Source organism: Salmo salar, unplaced genomic scaffold (assembly GCF_965601325.2).
Source record: "Salmo salar unplaced genomic scaffold, fSalSal1 ptg000432l, whole genome shotgun sequence".
NCBI classification, from domain to species: domain Eukaryota; kingdom Metazoa; phylum Chordata; class Actinopteri; order Salmoniformes; family Salmonidae; genus Salmo; species Salmo salar.
The window spans coordinates 1,872,685-1,890,000 of NW_027675387.1; the positions used below are offsets into that span (position 1 = coordinate 1,872,685).

Genomic DNA, 17,316 nt, shown 5'->3' on the forward strand with positions numbered 1-17,316 from the left:
CTGCTCTGTTTTATGTACAATCCTTATTTTCTGACTGATTTGAATTTGAAGAGATTTAAGGTTTTCATATTTGATAAAATACAATGTCCATTTCCATGAATCATGATGTCTGGTGGTGATGTAACAACAGGTGGTCTTTTTAATCCACTATCCAGAGTCAGGAACAGATGAAGTTAGGTCTGCTACTGTTCAGTGATTAAATATATATACTTCTGTGAATATATGAACCATTTGCATCCAAAAATAAACTGCTCACATTCTGGAGATAAACTTTGTAAGGACTGTGTGTGTTTTTGTGTAAATAGTTTCTGAAAAAAGTGTGTCCAGCTCAAATGCTGATTGTTGTTGTAAATGAGGGTTCTAAATGAGGGTTCTAAAGAGCGTTCTAAATGAGCGTTCTAAAGGAACGTTCTAAACGAGGGTTCTAAAGAGCGTTCTAAACGAGCGTTCTAAACGAGGGTTCTAAAAGAGCGTTCTAAACGAGGGTTCTAAATGAGCGTTCTAAATGAGCGTTCTAAATGAGGGTTCTAAATGTGTGTTCTAAATTGAGAGGTAGCCTGACTGCCATTAGGTACCGAGATGAGATCCTCAGACCCCTTGTGAGACCATATGCTGGTGCGGTTGGCCCTGGGTTCCTCCTAATGCAAGACAATGCTAGACCTCATGTGGCTGGAGTGTGTCAGCAGTTCCTGCAAGAGGAAGGCATTGATGCTATGGACTGGCCCGCCCGTTCCCCAGACCTGAATCCAATTGAGCACATCTGGGACATCATGTCTCGCTCCATCCACCAACGCCACGTTGCACCACAGACTGTCCAGGAGTTGGTGGATGCTTTAGTCCAGGTCTGGGAGGAGATCCCTCAGGAGACCATCCGCCACCTCATCAGGAGCATGCCCAGGCGTTGTAGGGAGGTCATACAGGCACGTGGAGGCCACACACACTACTGAGCCTCATTTTGACTTGTTTTAAGGACATTACATCAAAGTTGGATCAGCCTGTAGTGTGGTTTTCCACTTTAATTTTGAGTGTGACTACAAATCCAGACCTCCATGGGTTGATAAATTGGATTTCCATTGATTATTTTTGTGTGATTTTGTTGTCAGCACATTCAACTATGTAAAGAAAACAGTATTTTAATAAGATTATTTATTTCATTCAGATCTAGGATGTGTTGTTTAAGTGTTCCCTTTATTTTTTTTGAGCAGTGTGTGTGTGTGTACATATATATATAATATAGCACAATACAATCATCCTAACCGGAAAAATGTAGGCTACATTTGTCGTAGCGCTAACTGAGGATAGATTGACCCAACACAAGCAGTCATATTTTCTAACTCTCGGCTGACGTAAACTACAATATGAATTAGCTAATAGCAATTACTATGTATAATTAATCACATCACGGGGTGAGCTCACCATTGATCGAAATAATTAGGTAAAACACTTTCTAGAAATCGACAGTAATCCGACGATTAGTTTCAGCGTGCAGCCATGCATTTTTTTCCCTCCTAACTCTAACCTGTCTCTCTGTCTGTCTCTCTGTCTGTCTGTCTTTTCAGTAACACCTCCTAACCCTAACCTGTCTGTCTGTCTGTCTGTCTGTACAGTAACACCTCATAACCCTAACCTGTCTGTCTGTCTGTATAGTAACACCTCCTAACCCTAACCTGTCTGTCTGTCTAGTAACACCTCCTAACCCTAACCTGTCTGTCTGTCTGTCTGTATAGTAACACCTCCTAACCCTAACCTGTCTGTCTGTCTGTCTGTCTGTACAGTAACACCTCCTAACTCTAACCTGTCTGTCTGCCTGCCTGTCTGTCTGTATAGTAACACCTCCTAACCTGTCTGTCTGTCTGCCTGTTCAGTAACACCTAACTCTAACCTGTCTGTCTGTCTGTCTGTCTGTATAGTAACACCTCCTAACCCTAACCTGTCTGTCTGTCTGTACAGTAACACCTCCTAACCCTAACCTGTCTGTCTGTCTGTCTGTCTGTATAGTAACACCTCCTAACCTGTCTGTCTGTCTGTTCAGTAACACCTCTTAACTCTAACCTGTCTGTCTGTCTGTCTGTCTGTCTGTCTAGTAACACCTCCTAACCCTAACCTGTCTGTCTGTCTGTCTGTACAGTAACACCTCCTAACCCTAACCTGTCTGTCTGTACAGTAACACCTCCTAACCCTAACCTGTCTGTCTGTCTCTGTCTGTCTGTCTGTCTGTACAGTAACACCTCCTAACCCTAACCTGTCTGTCTGTCTGTCTGTCTGTCTGTCTGTCTAGTAACACCTCCTAACTCTAACCTGTCTGTCTGTCTATCTGTCTGTCTGTCTGTCTAGTAACACCTCCTAACCCTAACCTGTCTGCCTGTCACACGGGGTGTGATCGTTCTACAGTGGTTCCTGAAGCGCTGTGTGATTAGAACACTAAATTGTGCACTACAATTAACTGTGGACCTTGGTCAAACACAGTGCACTATATAGCCTAACACTCTTTTAGAACACTCATTTAGAACGCTCGGTTAGAACGCTCAGTTACAACGCTCATTTACAACGCTCATTTACAACACTCATTTAGAACACACAGTTAGAACCCTCATTACGAACACACAGTTAGAACCCTCATTACGAACACTAATTTAGAACACTCTTTTAGAACGCTTCTTTAGAACACTCTTTTAGAACCCTCTTTTAGAACACTCATTTAGAACGCTCATTTAAAACGCTCATTTAGAACCCTCATTTAGAACCCTCATTTAGAACACTCATTTAGAACGCTCATTTAGAACGCTATTTTAAAACCCTCATTTAGAACACTCAGAACACTCATTTAGAACACACATTTAGAACCCTCATTACGAACACTCATTTAGAACACTCGTTTAGAACACTCGTTTAGAACGCTCATTTAGAACGCTCTTTTAGAACCCTCTTTTAGAACCCTCATTTAGAACGCTATTTTAAAACCCTCATTTAGAACGTTCATTTAGAACCCTCATTTAGAACCCTCGTTTAGAACGCTCATTAGAACACTCATTTAGAACACACATTTAGAACCCTCATTACGAACCCTCGTTTAGAACCCTCTTTTAGAACCCTCTTTTAGAACCCTATTTTAGAACACTCATTTAGAACACTCATTTACAACGCTCATTTAGAATGCTCTTTAGAACCCTCATTTAGAACGCTCATTTAGAACACTCAGAACACTCATTTACAACACTCATTTAGAACGCTCATTTAGAACGCTCATTTAGAACGCTCGTTTAGAACGCTCATTTACAACGCTCATTTAGAACACTCATTTAGAACCCTCGTTTAGAACGCTCATTTAGAACACTCATTTAGAACGCTCATTTACAACGCTCATTGAGAACACTCATTTAGAACGCTCTTTAGAACCCTCATTTACAACCCTCATTTAGAACCCTCGTTTAGAACCCTCGTTTAGAACACTCTTTAGAACACTCTTTAGAACACTCATTTAGAACCCTCGTTTAGAACGCTCATTTAGAACACTCATTTAGAACGCTCTTGAGAACACTCATTTAGAACGCTCTTTAGAACCCTCATTTACAACCCTCATTTAGAACCCTCGTTTAGAACACTCTTTAGAACACTCATTTAGAACACTCATTTACAACGGACAGTTTCCAATGACGCAACAATCAGCATTTGAGCTGGACACATAAAAACACACACAGTCCTTACAAAGTTTATCTCCAGAATGTGAGCAGTTTATTTTTGGATGCAAATGGTTCAGATATTCACAGAAGTGTATATATATATATATATAGCACAACACAATCATCCTAACCGGAAAAAATGTAGGCTACATTTGTCTTAGCGCTAACTGAAGAAAGATTGACCCAACACAAGCGGTCATATTTTCTAACTCTCGGCTGACGTAAACTACAATATGAATTAGCTAATTGCAATTACTATGTCTAATTAATCACATCACGGGGTGAGCTCACCATTGATCGAAATAATTAGGTAAAACATTTTCTAGAAATCGACAGTAATCCGACGATTAGTTTCAGCGCGCAGCCATGCATTTTTCCCTCACAGAAACCGAAGATAATAAAAGACAAGATGAGTTTGGTCTGTTTATAGTGTTGAAGGGGTGTGTCATCTACCGTCGTTCACATCCCACCATTCATTTCCGGAAGTCCTCAAAAAATGAGTGAACTCTTACTCACCTCATTTTGTTATAACATCTTTGGTCAAACGGATGATTACGTGAAACCCAGAATGCATTGTATGTCAACAAACATGGCTCCATACACATAGCTGGAATTAGCTTAGCTCATCATAATCACTATAACCTTCAAATAAGTATTTTACACACATAATATGTGCCCATTACAATCTATGCAAGAATCGGAATGCATGATTTGTCACCCAGAATTGAAAACATGTGAATAAAACAATAAATACACAAATAATTACCTCACAAAACATTTTCTGATGGTGATTTATTGATACAAGTGACGCACGCCGGCAGTCAATCACGTCCCCTCTCACTCTGAGCCATTCAGTGTTGTTGTTTATGTATGTAGCTAGTGAGCTAAGCTGTAGCATTAGCAATGTCTTTCAAAAGGAGACAACTCACAAATGTGGAAATTCTGGAGATTTTATTACAATTCTGACAATGAGTCTGAAAGTCAGGAATCAGATTCTGACAGTGAGGAGCTGCCCCCCCCCCCCCCCCCCCCCCCCAACCTTGTAGCCATTGAGAACCCTGAATCTGAGGTTCCCTTGTCCACTGACCAAGTACCAGGTCCCTTTGAAGATGCTGGTGGTGATGGAGGGAGACCGACAGTGGATGAAGTACAGGAGTTCTGTGGTAGCTGGAAGGCCGCCAGTCATTTCACCCCTCCTGGCCCTGCTGTTTGTTTTGATGAGTCCCAGTCTGGAGTCCATTTCCATCTGAGGCAGAGTGCTTCAAGTTGTTTCTGACAGAGGAGCTGGTGGGAAACCATAGTACAGGAGACCAATCGCTATGCCTTGGAGCTACAGGAGAAGAGAGAGCCAGGAGTGAGGGGGAAACTCGCTAAATGGGTGACAACCACAATGAGTGAAATGTATACCTTCCTGGTGACAGTCCTCCTCATGGGGATAGTAAAGAAGAACTCCCTAAGAGAATACTGGAGCACAGATCCTATGTTTGCAACTCCCTTCTTTGCCACCCTCTTTTCCCAAGACCGCTTCCTAATTCTGCTGCGATGCCTGCATTTCGTCAACAATGCTACTGCCATCCTAAGTGACCCGTTATACAAAATAAGAATTGTTCTTATCAGCCTGACTAGGGCTGGGCGATATATTGATATAAAAAAATATATCGATATATTTTAAATGTGATATGAAATTAGACCATTTCGCATATATCGATATAGTTGAAATTTGCGCTTTGATCCTTGCTCCAAGCAAGCTGCAGACCCGGAGCTCTCTGCGCTGCTCCCCGCGCCTCCTCTTTCATGCACAGAGGGCGGAGGGGCAGGAACAGACACTTCAACAAACATGGAGGAAGCAACAGCGTCTGCGGAGCGTTTTGACGAGGAATTGGTTAGTAAAAGAAAAAGCATTGGCTCAGTAATTTGGAGATGGTTCGGATTCAAAGTATCAGATGAGCAACAAAATCACGTTATATGTAGGCAGTGCCATAAAAAAAGTTACAGCCAGGGGTGGAAGCACTACAAATCTTTTTCACCACCTAAAACAGTGGCACAAACTGCAATACGAAGAGTGTGTGAAACTGCGCGCTGCAGAAGCCCCAGCCGCAAGCCGTCGACAACCCGAAAAAGCCCCGAAACAAAGCTCACTGCAAACTTCATTTTCCCGCAGTGAGCCTTTATGAAAAGAAAATTGGCAAGTGGTGTACTATAACTACAGCGGTGTCCTATCACATTGCTAAAGATATGGTCCCTGTTGCAACTGTGGAACAAGTCGGATTCAAAAAAGCTACTGAAAACTATGGACCCGAGATATGAGCTTCCCAACTACTTTACACGAGAAGCACTGCCACAAATGTCCACTGAAGTCAGGCAGAGCCTTGCTGACCGGCTCGCTAACGGGACCCATTTTGGCGTTGACCAGCGATATGTGGGTCGAGCAGGACAATGTGAGCCTTACATGTTCACTTCATTCAACGACTGGGGGAGATGAAAACAGCGTCGTGTCTCCAAAACAAGTTATTTCCCCCCAGGATCACACCGGTGAGCATATAGCTGAGGCCTCGCAGGACGCAAGCTGGGAAACTCCAAGAAAAGCATCCGGTTGCTATAACAACCGCCAACGGGAGCGACGTGGTCAGAGCGGTGGAGCTGAACGATGAGGATGCAGTGCTTCGGTCAGACTACACTTGGCTATTGGGGAGTGCAGTGTTTTATTAAGGAGTATTCACATATTTTACTTTAAAGAAAAAAACATATTAAAATATTAGTTTTTTATTATTTTCCTTTGTGTCTGTCTGCAACTTGTTTTGTTTTATGCTGCTGTCTTGGCCAAAGATTGATTAATAAAACACAAAACATAAAGTGTTAAAAGTAAAATCACTTACAATACAGGATGGTAGATTTCAGAACCATATTTATTAGGTTATTGGATAAGAATTAGTGATGCATTGATGTGTTTACCACTTTAATGTTACAGCTGGTAAAGGTGAGGTAATTATGACTTTAAAATGCTGGTTAGCCTGTTGATATCATCAAGGTAACATATTTAGTTATTATGATAGACTATAGTTTTTTCTCTGGATTGAAGAGCCAACTGCAAAGTAACTAGAAACTAATGTTGACACGTAGGTAGGCCTAAACATTGTGGAGTTTTTAGTGGAGTAGAAATATGAAGTAGCATTAAATACTAAGCATAAATACTAAGAACAACAACAAGAACGAAACATCAGTAAATGTACATACAGTATAGTCATCATTTATAAATTATACACAAATAATAATACATACAAATCACTTACAGGATTAAAATTCACAAAATAAATGAATATAATATTTGATATTTATGATTAGGACTGGCGTTGATTAAAAAAAAATAAACTATGAAACAAGAAAATATTAATGTAGAATATTTCTAAAGCTTGATTTTGGAAAGCACTTAGTTGTGTGAGTGTGTTAAAGTGAAAACAGAGTCAAATTTCTCGCATAAGCACATTTGTTTAATAGTTTTTTTATGTTTCTGACAGGACATGGCATGAATGACAAGCGCGTCACCCGGGCCATTTCTCTGTGCAAGAGAATTGTAAGCTGTTTTTGGTACAGCTGGAAGAAAAGGAGACATCTTGCTGAAGTCCAGATTCAGCTGGGTCTGCCAAGTCACCAACTCATAACCGAGTCTGCCACACGCTGGGGATCAAGGCAGCAGATGATAGAGAGTCCTGGAGCAGGAAGGAGCACTGGCCAAAGTCCTGTCTAATGACAAAAAGACCAGGCACCTTGTCCCTACCTGGCAGGACTTAGAGGTCCTAGAAGCAGTCCAAAAGGTCCTGAAACCTCTCCAGGACTTTACCGATGCTTTGTCAGGTGAGGAGTACGTCACTCTATCATATGTAAAACCTGTGCTGCACCTTTTTAACGACAGTCTCCTGGCATGTGAAGAGGGTGATAGCGAGCTTTGCAAATCGATCAAGACCAGCATTGTTGAGTACCTCAACCGCAAGTATTCTGACCCAGCCACTACTGACCTATTGGAGATGGCTTCATTTGTGGATCCACGCTTCAGGGCCACCTATATCCCAAGTGAAAAAGTTGATGCATTGAAGCACAGAGCTGTCTTGGAGGTGGAGACGCTACTGGCTGATCAGAGCAGCTGTCAACCGCCTTACCTACGTGTGCCAACTGTGCCTGAGCCTGCAGATGGAGAAGCAGCAGTGGCACCAAAAGCTAAGACACTGGCAAGCTTCTTCAAGCAGCGCACAGCCACCACCACTGCACCACCAACCAAGAGGGAGGCTATTGAAAATGAACTGTCAAGTTACTTGCAGTCAGCAAGTGTGGAGAGTGACACTGATCCCCTCAAGTGGTGGAAGGATCATGAAGTTGTCTTTCCAGCTCTGAGCCACCTGGCAAAAAAGTATCTCTTGGTACCAGCTACCAGTTCACCCTCCGAAAGGGTTTTCAGCTGCAGTGGCAATATCGTGACCTGCCACAGAGCATCTCTGAAGCCGGATGCCGTTGACAGGCTGGTGTTTCTCGCACAAAATCTTTAAACGAAGGAGGACACGCTTGTCTTCTAATGTCTACCTCAAGACAGCATTACTGTTTATCAAAGTAAAAAAAGAGGGGGAAAATGTTTATTGAGTTGATAGTCTGTTTCTTGTGCAACTGGTTGAGGCTGTTCAGATAAGAAATTGAGTTAACAAAAAGCAAATGGTAATCTCAGGCTGATGTTTAAAAAACATTTTCTCAAACTGAGCACTTTATTTTGTTCTTTATTTATATATAATTGCTGCCCTTATTAGGGTTTGTCATATTTTATTATTTTGTAATGTTCGTTATTTGCATCTGTGGATTTGTTAGAAAGGAGAAGAAATCTGTAATTTGATTTTAATAAGCCATTTAAAGTTGTCAAACTAAAAAAAAAGTTGACTTTTCTCATAAATATATATAATATTTATTTCAGAAATAGATAGGCCTATTTTATTTTATAGGCTATTTTTGTTTAAGATATTTGTATTTATTTAAATGTTCACCTTATGAAGCTTTGATTTCCAAAAAGGTCGTCCTGTTGTTCTACAGTGTTTATGTTTACATGTTGTTGTTATTTGAACAGCTGAGCATTTAATCTGAACCAGGTGAAGAGCCCTGTTTATTATTTATTCATTTGATTTTTCAACTGTTCACTGAAATAGCCGCTTTCAATAAAACTACTTGAGACATGTCATATCTGGCTTTGACTTTGACTGAACATTTGCTCTCACTTTGCGGAAAAAATATCAGGATATATATCTTATATCGATATTCAGCCTAAATATATCGGGATATGACTTTTGGTCCATATCGCCCAGCCCTGCCTACCAGACATCTTCTTGAGAGAAGATAAGGTCAGGGACTCCTGACTTACTCTCCGTCATGTTGAAATAGGTTCTCCTGTCTTACTCTCCGTCATGTTGAAATAGGTTCTCCTGTCTTACTCTCCGTCATGTTGAAATAGGTTCTCCTGTCTTACTCTCCGTCATGTTGAAATAGGTTCTCCTGTCTTACTCTCTGTCATGTTGAAATAGGTTCTCCTGTCTTACTCTCTGTCATGTTGAGATGGGTTAGTTCTTCTTGAGAGAACTAACCCAAAATTAGTCCAACTAACCCAAAATTAGTTGAAAGGCTAAGGGATTCTCTTCCTGAGAAGAAGCTGACAGCCTTCAAACATAGTGCAAAAAAAGTGGTCCCAAACAATATGTCAAAATGAATAAAATAATTATACCTTAAGTTGCAACTTATTCTGTTTAGGTTTAACCTCTATGGGCTAGGTGGGACGCTTGCACCTACTAAAGTGTTTTTAAATAGGCATCCTATCATTTGAAAATTAGTCGAAAGGCTAAGTGATTCTCCTCCTGACAAGAAGTTGACAGCCTTCAAACATAGTGCAAAAAAAGTGGGCGTGAACATAGAATATTTTTGGGTCAAAAAAAATAATATACAGCTGTCTTTAGTAAGATCAAACTGAACTAACTGCTATCTTGAAATGTTGAAAAAGTGTTTTTAAATAGCTCAGTCTTATCACTCAATATGAGTCAAAATCTGTCACTTCCAGGAGTGCTCATTTTGTCAAAAAAAAATAAAAAAAATAATAACAACTCAGAGCTGTGTTAATAGACCCAACTCAAACATCTGCTATCTTCAAATGTCCAAAAAAGGTATTTAAATGGGCCTACCAGACATCTTCTTGAGAGAAGATAAGGTCAGGGATCTCTCTGGTCACCCACAAAGCCATTTCCTCCTTTGGCCGCCTCTCCTTCCAGTTCTCTGCTGCCAATGACTGGAACGAACTACAAAAATCTCTGAAACTGGAAACACATATCTCCCTCACTAGCTTTAAGCACCAGCTGTCAGAGCAGCTCCCAGATCACTGCACCTGTACATAGCCCATCTATAATTTAGCCCAAACTACTACTTGTTCCCCTACTGTATTTATTTATTTATTTATTTTGCTCCTTTGCACCATATTATTTATATTTTAACTTTGAACTTTCTTCAAATTATAAATCTACCATTCCAGTGTTTTACTTGCTATATTGTATTTACTTTGCCACCATGGCCTATTTATTGCCTTTACCTCCCTTATCTCACCTAATTTGCTCACAATGTATATAGACTTATGTTTTTACTGTATTATTGACTGTATGTTTGTTTTACTCCATGTGTAACTCTGTGTTGTTGTATGTTGTCGAACTGCTTTGCTTTATCTTGGCCAGGTCGCAATTGTAAATGAGAACTTGTTCTCAACTTGCCTACCTGGTTAAATAAAGGTGAAATAAATACAAATGTATATACTGTATTCTAGTCCTGGTTCATCCTATATAACTACTGCTGTCCACTTCATATGTATATACTGTATTCTAGTCCTGGTTCATCCTATATAACTACTGCTGCCCACTTCATATGTATATACTGTATTCCAGTCCTGGTTTATCCTATATAACTACTGCTGTCCACTTCATATGTATATACTGTATTCTAGTCCTGGTTCATCCTATATAACTACTGCTGCCCACTTCATATGTATATACTGTATTCCAGTCCTGGTTTATCCTATATAACTACTGCTGTCCACTTCATATGTATATACTGTATTCTAGTCCTGGTTCATCCTATATAACTACTGCTGTCCACTTCATATGTATATACTGTATTCTAGTCATGGTTCATCCTATATAACTACTGCTGTCCACTTCATATGAATATACTGTATTCTAGTCCTGGTTCATCCTATATAACTACTGCTGTCCACTTCATATGTATATACTGTATTCTAGTCATGGTTCATCCTATATAACTACTACTGTCCACTTCATATGAATATACTGTATTCCAGTCCTGGTTCATCCTATATAACTACTGCTGTCCACTTCATATGTATATACTGTATTCTAGTCCTGGTTCATCCTATATAACTACTACTGTCCACTTCATATGTATATACTGTATTCTAGTCATGGTTCATCCTATATAACTACTGCTGTCCACTTCATATGTATATACTGTATTCTAGTCCTGGTTCATCCTATATAACTACTGCTGTCTACTTCATATGTATATACTGTATTCTAGTCCTGGTTCATCCTATATAACTACTGCTGTCCACTTCATATGTATATACTGTATTCTAGTCCTGGTTCATCCTATATAACTACTGCTGTCCACTTCATATGAATATACTGTATTCTAGTCCTGGTTCATCCTATATAACTACTGCTGTCCACTTCATATGTATATACTGTATTCCAGTCCTGGTTCATCCTATATAACTACTGCTGTCTACTTCATATGTATATACTGTATTCTAGTCCTGGTTCATCCTATATAACTACTGCTGTCCACTTAATATGTATATACTGTATTCTAGTCCTGGTTCATCCTATATAACTACTACTGTACATCTACTATTCTTCAGATATACTACAGATGTACTCCAAATTGTCTATGCATCACATCACAGTATACAGTGTATATATGTATATATATATATATATCATTGCTTGTCCTAATATTTTCATTGACTTCTGCCCTCTGTGAGCTGGGAACACAAGCATTGTTAGATATTACTGCACTGTCGGAGCTGGGAACACAAGCATTGTTAGATATTACTGCACTGTTGGAGCCAGGAACACAAGCATTGTTAGATATTACTGCACTGTTGGAGCTGGGAACACAAGCATTGTTAGATATTACTGCACTGTTGGAGCTGGGAACACAAGCATTGTTAGATATTACTGCACTGTTGGAACCAGGAACACAAGCATTGTTAGATATTACTGCACTGTTGGAGCTGGGAACACAAGCATTTCACTTCACCCACAATAACAACTGATAAATATGTGTATGTAACCAATAAAATAAAATGTGATTGTATTGTTGAAAGTGTTAGATAATTCTCAATCCGTGTTGTGTCTTGTCTAAGAACAGCCCTTAGCCGTGGTTCTGTATAATAACCATATATCACACCTCCTCAGGACTTATTGATTTATAAGGCATTATAAAGGTGATTAAAATAATGATACATACGTACTTCATAGAAAACTGTTACCCTTCATATATTCTAACAACTCACATTTTAAGATTCATTATGTCATGTGTTCCATGTTAAAGGCTCTAACATTGGAACAAAACTATTTGTCTCCCTCTTGATGTTGCATGCAGTTCCTCTCTCTCTTCCTGCATTCCTCTAACCCCTCCCTCCCTCTAACCCCACCCCTCTGGCAGAACCAGGAAATCCCTCCCCCTCCCACAAACTCTCTTCTGAGGAAACGAAACTGATCTGAGTCTCTGTGTCGTCTGTCTGTGTGAGAGTGAACAACCGTCCAAATGGCTCAACAGGGAGTTCTGCTGGACCAGGACCAGTTCTGTTGTTCTGTCTGTCTGGATCTACTGAAGGAACCAGTCGCCATCCCCTGTGGACACAGTTACTGTAGGAGCTGTATTGAGGGCTGCTGGGATCAGGATGTTCTGAAAGGGGTCTATAGCTGTCCTCAGTGCAGAGAGACCTTCACTCCAAGGCCTAATCTGAGGAAAAATAACATGTTGGCTGAGCTGGTGGAGAAACTGAAGAAGACAGGACTCCAGGCTGCTCCCCCTCCTGCTCTGTGCTATGCTGGACCTAGAGATGTGGCGTGTGATTTCTGCACTGGGACCAGAAAGCAGAAAGCCCTCATGTCCTGTCTGGTGTGTCTGGCCTCTTACTGTGAGACTCACCTCCAATCTCACTACGAATCTCCTGCTTTGAAGAGGCACAAGCTGGTCAAAGCCACCGCACAACTACAGGAGAAGATCTGCTCTCATCATGACAAACTGCTGGAGGTTTACTGTCGTACCGATCAGCAGTGTATCTGTCTGATGTGTACAATGGATGAACATAAAGGCCATGATACAGTGTCAGCTGCAGCAGAGAGGACTGAGAAACAGGTAAGACCAGAACAACTTGTTGGTGACTGTCTGATAAACAAAGAATTAAAGATACAGTAGGAACTAAGGCTGTTTGAATATGAGATCATTCAAATGAAATGGATCCTCAGCAGAACAAATATGAACACAAACCTTGAGTATATAGATATGTCAACCCAGATTCTCCAGATGTATCACCATTTTATAATGTCAAACACTATTATCATTCTGAATGCCCTTTTATGAGTCCAAAGTTCAGTCTCAACCTGTTGATACATGTAGTCCTACCATAAAAACTATAATCATTCACATAGCAACAAATAAATATCATTTAGTAAATGGACCATCCATTTTTTTAGACCTTCCTCTCTATGGGCCCTATGTCACATTACTATACTATTGATCTACTGGACTAATAAAGCTTGATAGCTCATTGAAGAGTGATTCTCCACAGAGGCAGCTGGGGATGAGTCAGCAGAAGGTCCAGCAGAGATTCCAGGAGAGAGAGAAGGAGCTGAAGGAGCTCCAACAGGCTGTGGAGTCTCTCAAGGTGAGTATTGTTGACCAGAGGAGACACACCATTTCACCTGTCTCCTCCAGTCAGAGAGAGAGAGAGAGAGAGAAGTAGAGGGGCCCCTATCCAATCCCACTGACCCCACTGTTGGGAACAGGTTGTCACTGCTGAGGCAGTGAAGAAAGTAGAGGAGGATGGGTCAAGGCTGAGGGATCCTGAGAGGATCCCTGTGAGTAGTAGATCTGTGACAGCACAGAGGGATGGGCCAACCAGTGATATATGCTTCAGTAAGGTTGGCTTCTTAGTGTTCATAGCAAATGGTTATCAACTGTACCGCAGAAATGGAATGTAAATCACAGGAAAAAAATATGTTTTGGTGGCAGCTGCAGAGAAGTATTTGGTCATACTAGATTTGACTTCAGAAGAGTTCCAGGGTGTGTTGGGTGGTGGTGTCCTGTCCTCCCAGGTCGTTGGCCTGGTGCAGGAGCAGATAGGGTCAAAGTAGTGGAATGGGGTAGTGGGTTTTAATGAGTGTAGGGTTAGTTGGCCTGGTGTAGGAGCAGATAGGGTCAAAGTAGTGGAATGGGGTAGTGGTTTTTAATGAGTGTAGGGTTAGTTGGCCTGGTGCAGGAGCAGATAGGGTCAAAGTAGTGGAATGGGGTAGTGGGTTTTAATGAGTGTAGGTTTAGTTGGCCTGGTGCAGGAGCAGATAGGGTCAAAGTAGTGGAATGGGGTAGTGGGGTTTTAATGAGTGTAGGGTTAGTTGGCCTGGTGCAGGAGCAGATAGGGTCAAAGTAGTGGAATGGGGTAGTGGGTTTGAATGAGTGTAGGGTTAGTTGGCCTGGTGCAGGAGCAGATAGGGTCAAAGTAGTGGAATGGGGTAGTGGGTTTTAATGAGTGTAGGGTTAGTTGGCCTGGTGCAGGAGCAGATAGGGTCAAAGTAGTGGAATGGGGGTAGTGGGTTTTAATGAGTGTAGGGTTAGTTGGCCTGGTGCAGGAGCAGATAGGGTCAAAGTATTGGAATGGGGGTAGTGGGTTTTAATGAGTGTAGGGTTAGTTGGCCTGGTGCAGGAGCAGATAGGGTCAAAGTAGTGGAATGGGGGTAGTGGGTTTTAATGAGTGTAGGGTTAGTTGGCCTGATGTTGTCATTAGCTTATTGGGTTGAAAGGCTGTGAGGTTGAGCATCCCACTGCTACTGTTCTAGATGACTGTTGGGAATATACTAGTAGACAAGGCAGTGGTTTTGGTTGGACAGTTGGAAAGCTTGCTGATGAGAGTAGTTTCAGGGAGTTGGAGGTTGGCCCTTTCTGTGGTGATAGGGGATGTTCCTCCATGGTTACTCCCAGATCCTGTTGTTGATCTAACCTTGGTAGACAAAAGGAAAAGATTGGGTCAGAAGTCAGTGATAAAGGGAAACTGGTTGACAATTACATTGGTAGAAGTTGTTATGCTTTTTTACCTCTTTTCACAGATGGATCCAAGGGCCCAGATAGTGGGCCCACAGGAGCAGGTGTTTACCTTCCTGAATGTGATGTGCAGATATGTAGAAGACTAACAGATGAACTGTCAGTGTACTCAGTTGAACTGTTGGTGATAATAGTTGTCCTCCAGTGGGTGGAGGACGTACAGCCTGTTAGAGTTATAGTATCCTCAGATTCTCTGTCTGTATTGAATAGTTTATCATCTGGTAAATCTATTAGGAGTGACCTACTATTGGAGGTATTAATGTTATTATGGAGAAATGAGAGAATGGGTCTAGTAGTGAGATTCTGCTGGGTCCCAGCACATTCAGGTGTGGAATGGAATGAAATTGTAGACTAGTTAGCTAAAATAACTTTAAAACAAGATATAATATATATTAATGTTCCACTGGGTACAGGTGAGGACAAATGTGAGATCAGAGACATTTGGGGGGGTTGGAAGGGATTTGGGGGATGGGGGAGGGTCTATTAGAAGTTAGTAGGGATCTTTTTTATTTTCTCAGAAGTACTGAGTTAGGTAGGAGGATTTAGAAATGGTGTAAACCGTGATTGAACACACTCCAGCACAGTAGGAGGCGCCATGCTCCTTTAACGTTGGTTTGAGGACCGCCATTATACCATAGAAGAAGAAGAAGTTGGTAACGTGAGGTTTTGTCGTTCGTGAAGAGTGCAGCTATTCTTTTGCCTATTTTCCACATGTATTTTGTCATGGTGGGAGGGTTTGTTTATTGGTTTCCGCTGTTTATCGGTTAGAGTTGAGGAGGGAGTAGGGTAGTTTGATGTCCTCAACCGAGTGGAGAAGAAACGCTGTCTCTTCAGGTGCGTTGTGGAGAATGGTGTGGAGGAATTATTGATCCTGGTCGGTGAACAGGTGGGAGAGGAACATATACACTCTGTATCCAGAATGAACAAGGCGGTGGTTGTGGTAATGTAAAAGGTGAGTCTTGTTACCCGGCTAGTTACCAGTATGATTTATGTGAGGGGTGTGTTGGTGCTGATTTCGACAAGAGTAGTGGTGTCTAATCTGCCTCCGTTTATTACCACTGAACAGATCCGTAAAGAGTTGGTTCGTTTTGCTAAATGTGGAAGTGTTTTTCTGAACGAAATTCAAGGTTAAACAGGGGAGGGGTGGTACACAGGGTTTGTTAGCACACAGGAGCCCAGTGATATAATATTATATATATATAATATTACTATATGTCCCAGCTGTTTGCTGTGGTTTTGAAGTAATTCTCTTCCAGCCCGTGTTAACCTTGTAGGTTTACCTCAGGTAACTTATTAACTATCCTTGTAGGTTTACCTCAGGTAACTTATTATTAACTATCCTTGTAGGTTTACCTCAGGTAACTTATTATTAACCATCCTTGTAGGTTAACCTCAGGTAACTTATTATTAACTATCCTTGTAGGTTTACCTCAGGTAACTTATTATTAACTATCCTTGTAGGTTTACCTCAGGTAACTTATTATTAACTAACCTTGTAGGTTTACCTCAGGTAACTTATTATTAACAATCCTTGTAGGTTTACCTCAGGTAACTTATTATTAACTAACCTTGTAGGTTTACCTCAGGTAACTTATTATTAACTCTCCTTGTAGGTTTACCTCAGGTAACTTATTATCAACTATCCTTGTAGGTTTACCTCAGGTAACTTATTATTAACTAACCTTGTAGGTTTACATCAGGTAACTTACTATTAACTAGGTTACAGCTACTTGGTGAGGAAGCTCACTGTTCACCTGGTTATAGTGACCTACAGGGATGGTTGGCGCAAAGCCTTCAAACGTTAAACATGTTCTGGTCATGGTTAACTGTATATATATTTTTTTTATATATAAAAAGGTGTAAATTCTCAAGAAATCGCATGTCCCTGTCCTCTTTTTCAAGATGTGGCCGATTTAAACAGTCAGAAGAAAGAATAAAAAGAAATAACCTTTTTTTATTTGTTTCTAAATGGCTGCTGGGTAATATGATAATCGTTGAAATCTGTTGGTTCGTAGGCATCAAATAGAGAGAATGCTGCGCAGGTTCACTGAGTTGTAAACCTAATGGATAGGTGGAGATCATTGATTTGTAGCTCTGACTCAGTTGCTACCTCAGATTATGAGCCTATCAAGTGTGGTGAATGAGGTATGTAGTTCCCACAGAAGACCATAGGGAGGAGCAAGAGAGATATAAACCCATACAGTTTATCTCTTTAAATACCCTGAACCTA

At 40.9% G+C, this 17,316-nt stretch overlaps 2 protein-coding genes across 3 annotated transcripts in view; both read left to right on the plus strand.

The window, feature by feature from the left end:
• Positions 1-17,316, plus strand: part of LOC145876087 (cell adhesion molecule CEACAM6) — a 222,577-nt gene that overhangs the window by 96,083 nt on the left and 109,178 nt on the right. The window lies entirely within an intron of this gene.
• LOC145876079 (tripartite motif-containing protein 16-like) overlaps positions 12,480-17,316 on the plus strand; it is a 12,946-nt gene continuing 8,109 nt past the window's right edge. Inside the window, exons 1-2 of one of the 2 annotated variants that reach the window (XM_082971863.1) lie at positions 12,480-13,127; positions 13,561-13,656. In XM_082971863.1, coding sequence (XP_082827989.1) covers positions 12,531-13,127; positions 13,561-13,656 — 693 coding nt within the window. In that variant the 5' untranslated portion in view covers positions 12,480-12,530. The remainder of the gene's footprint in view (positions 13,128-13,560; positions 13,657-17,316) is intronic. The other variant, XM_082971864.1, reaches the window with a different exon arrangement.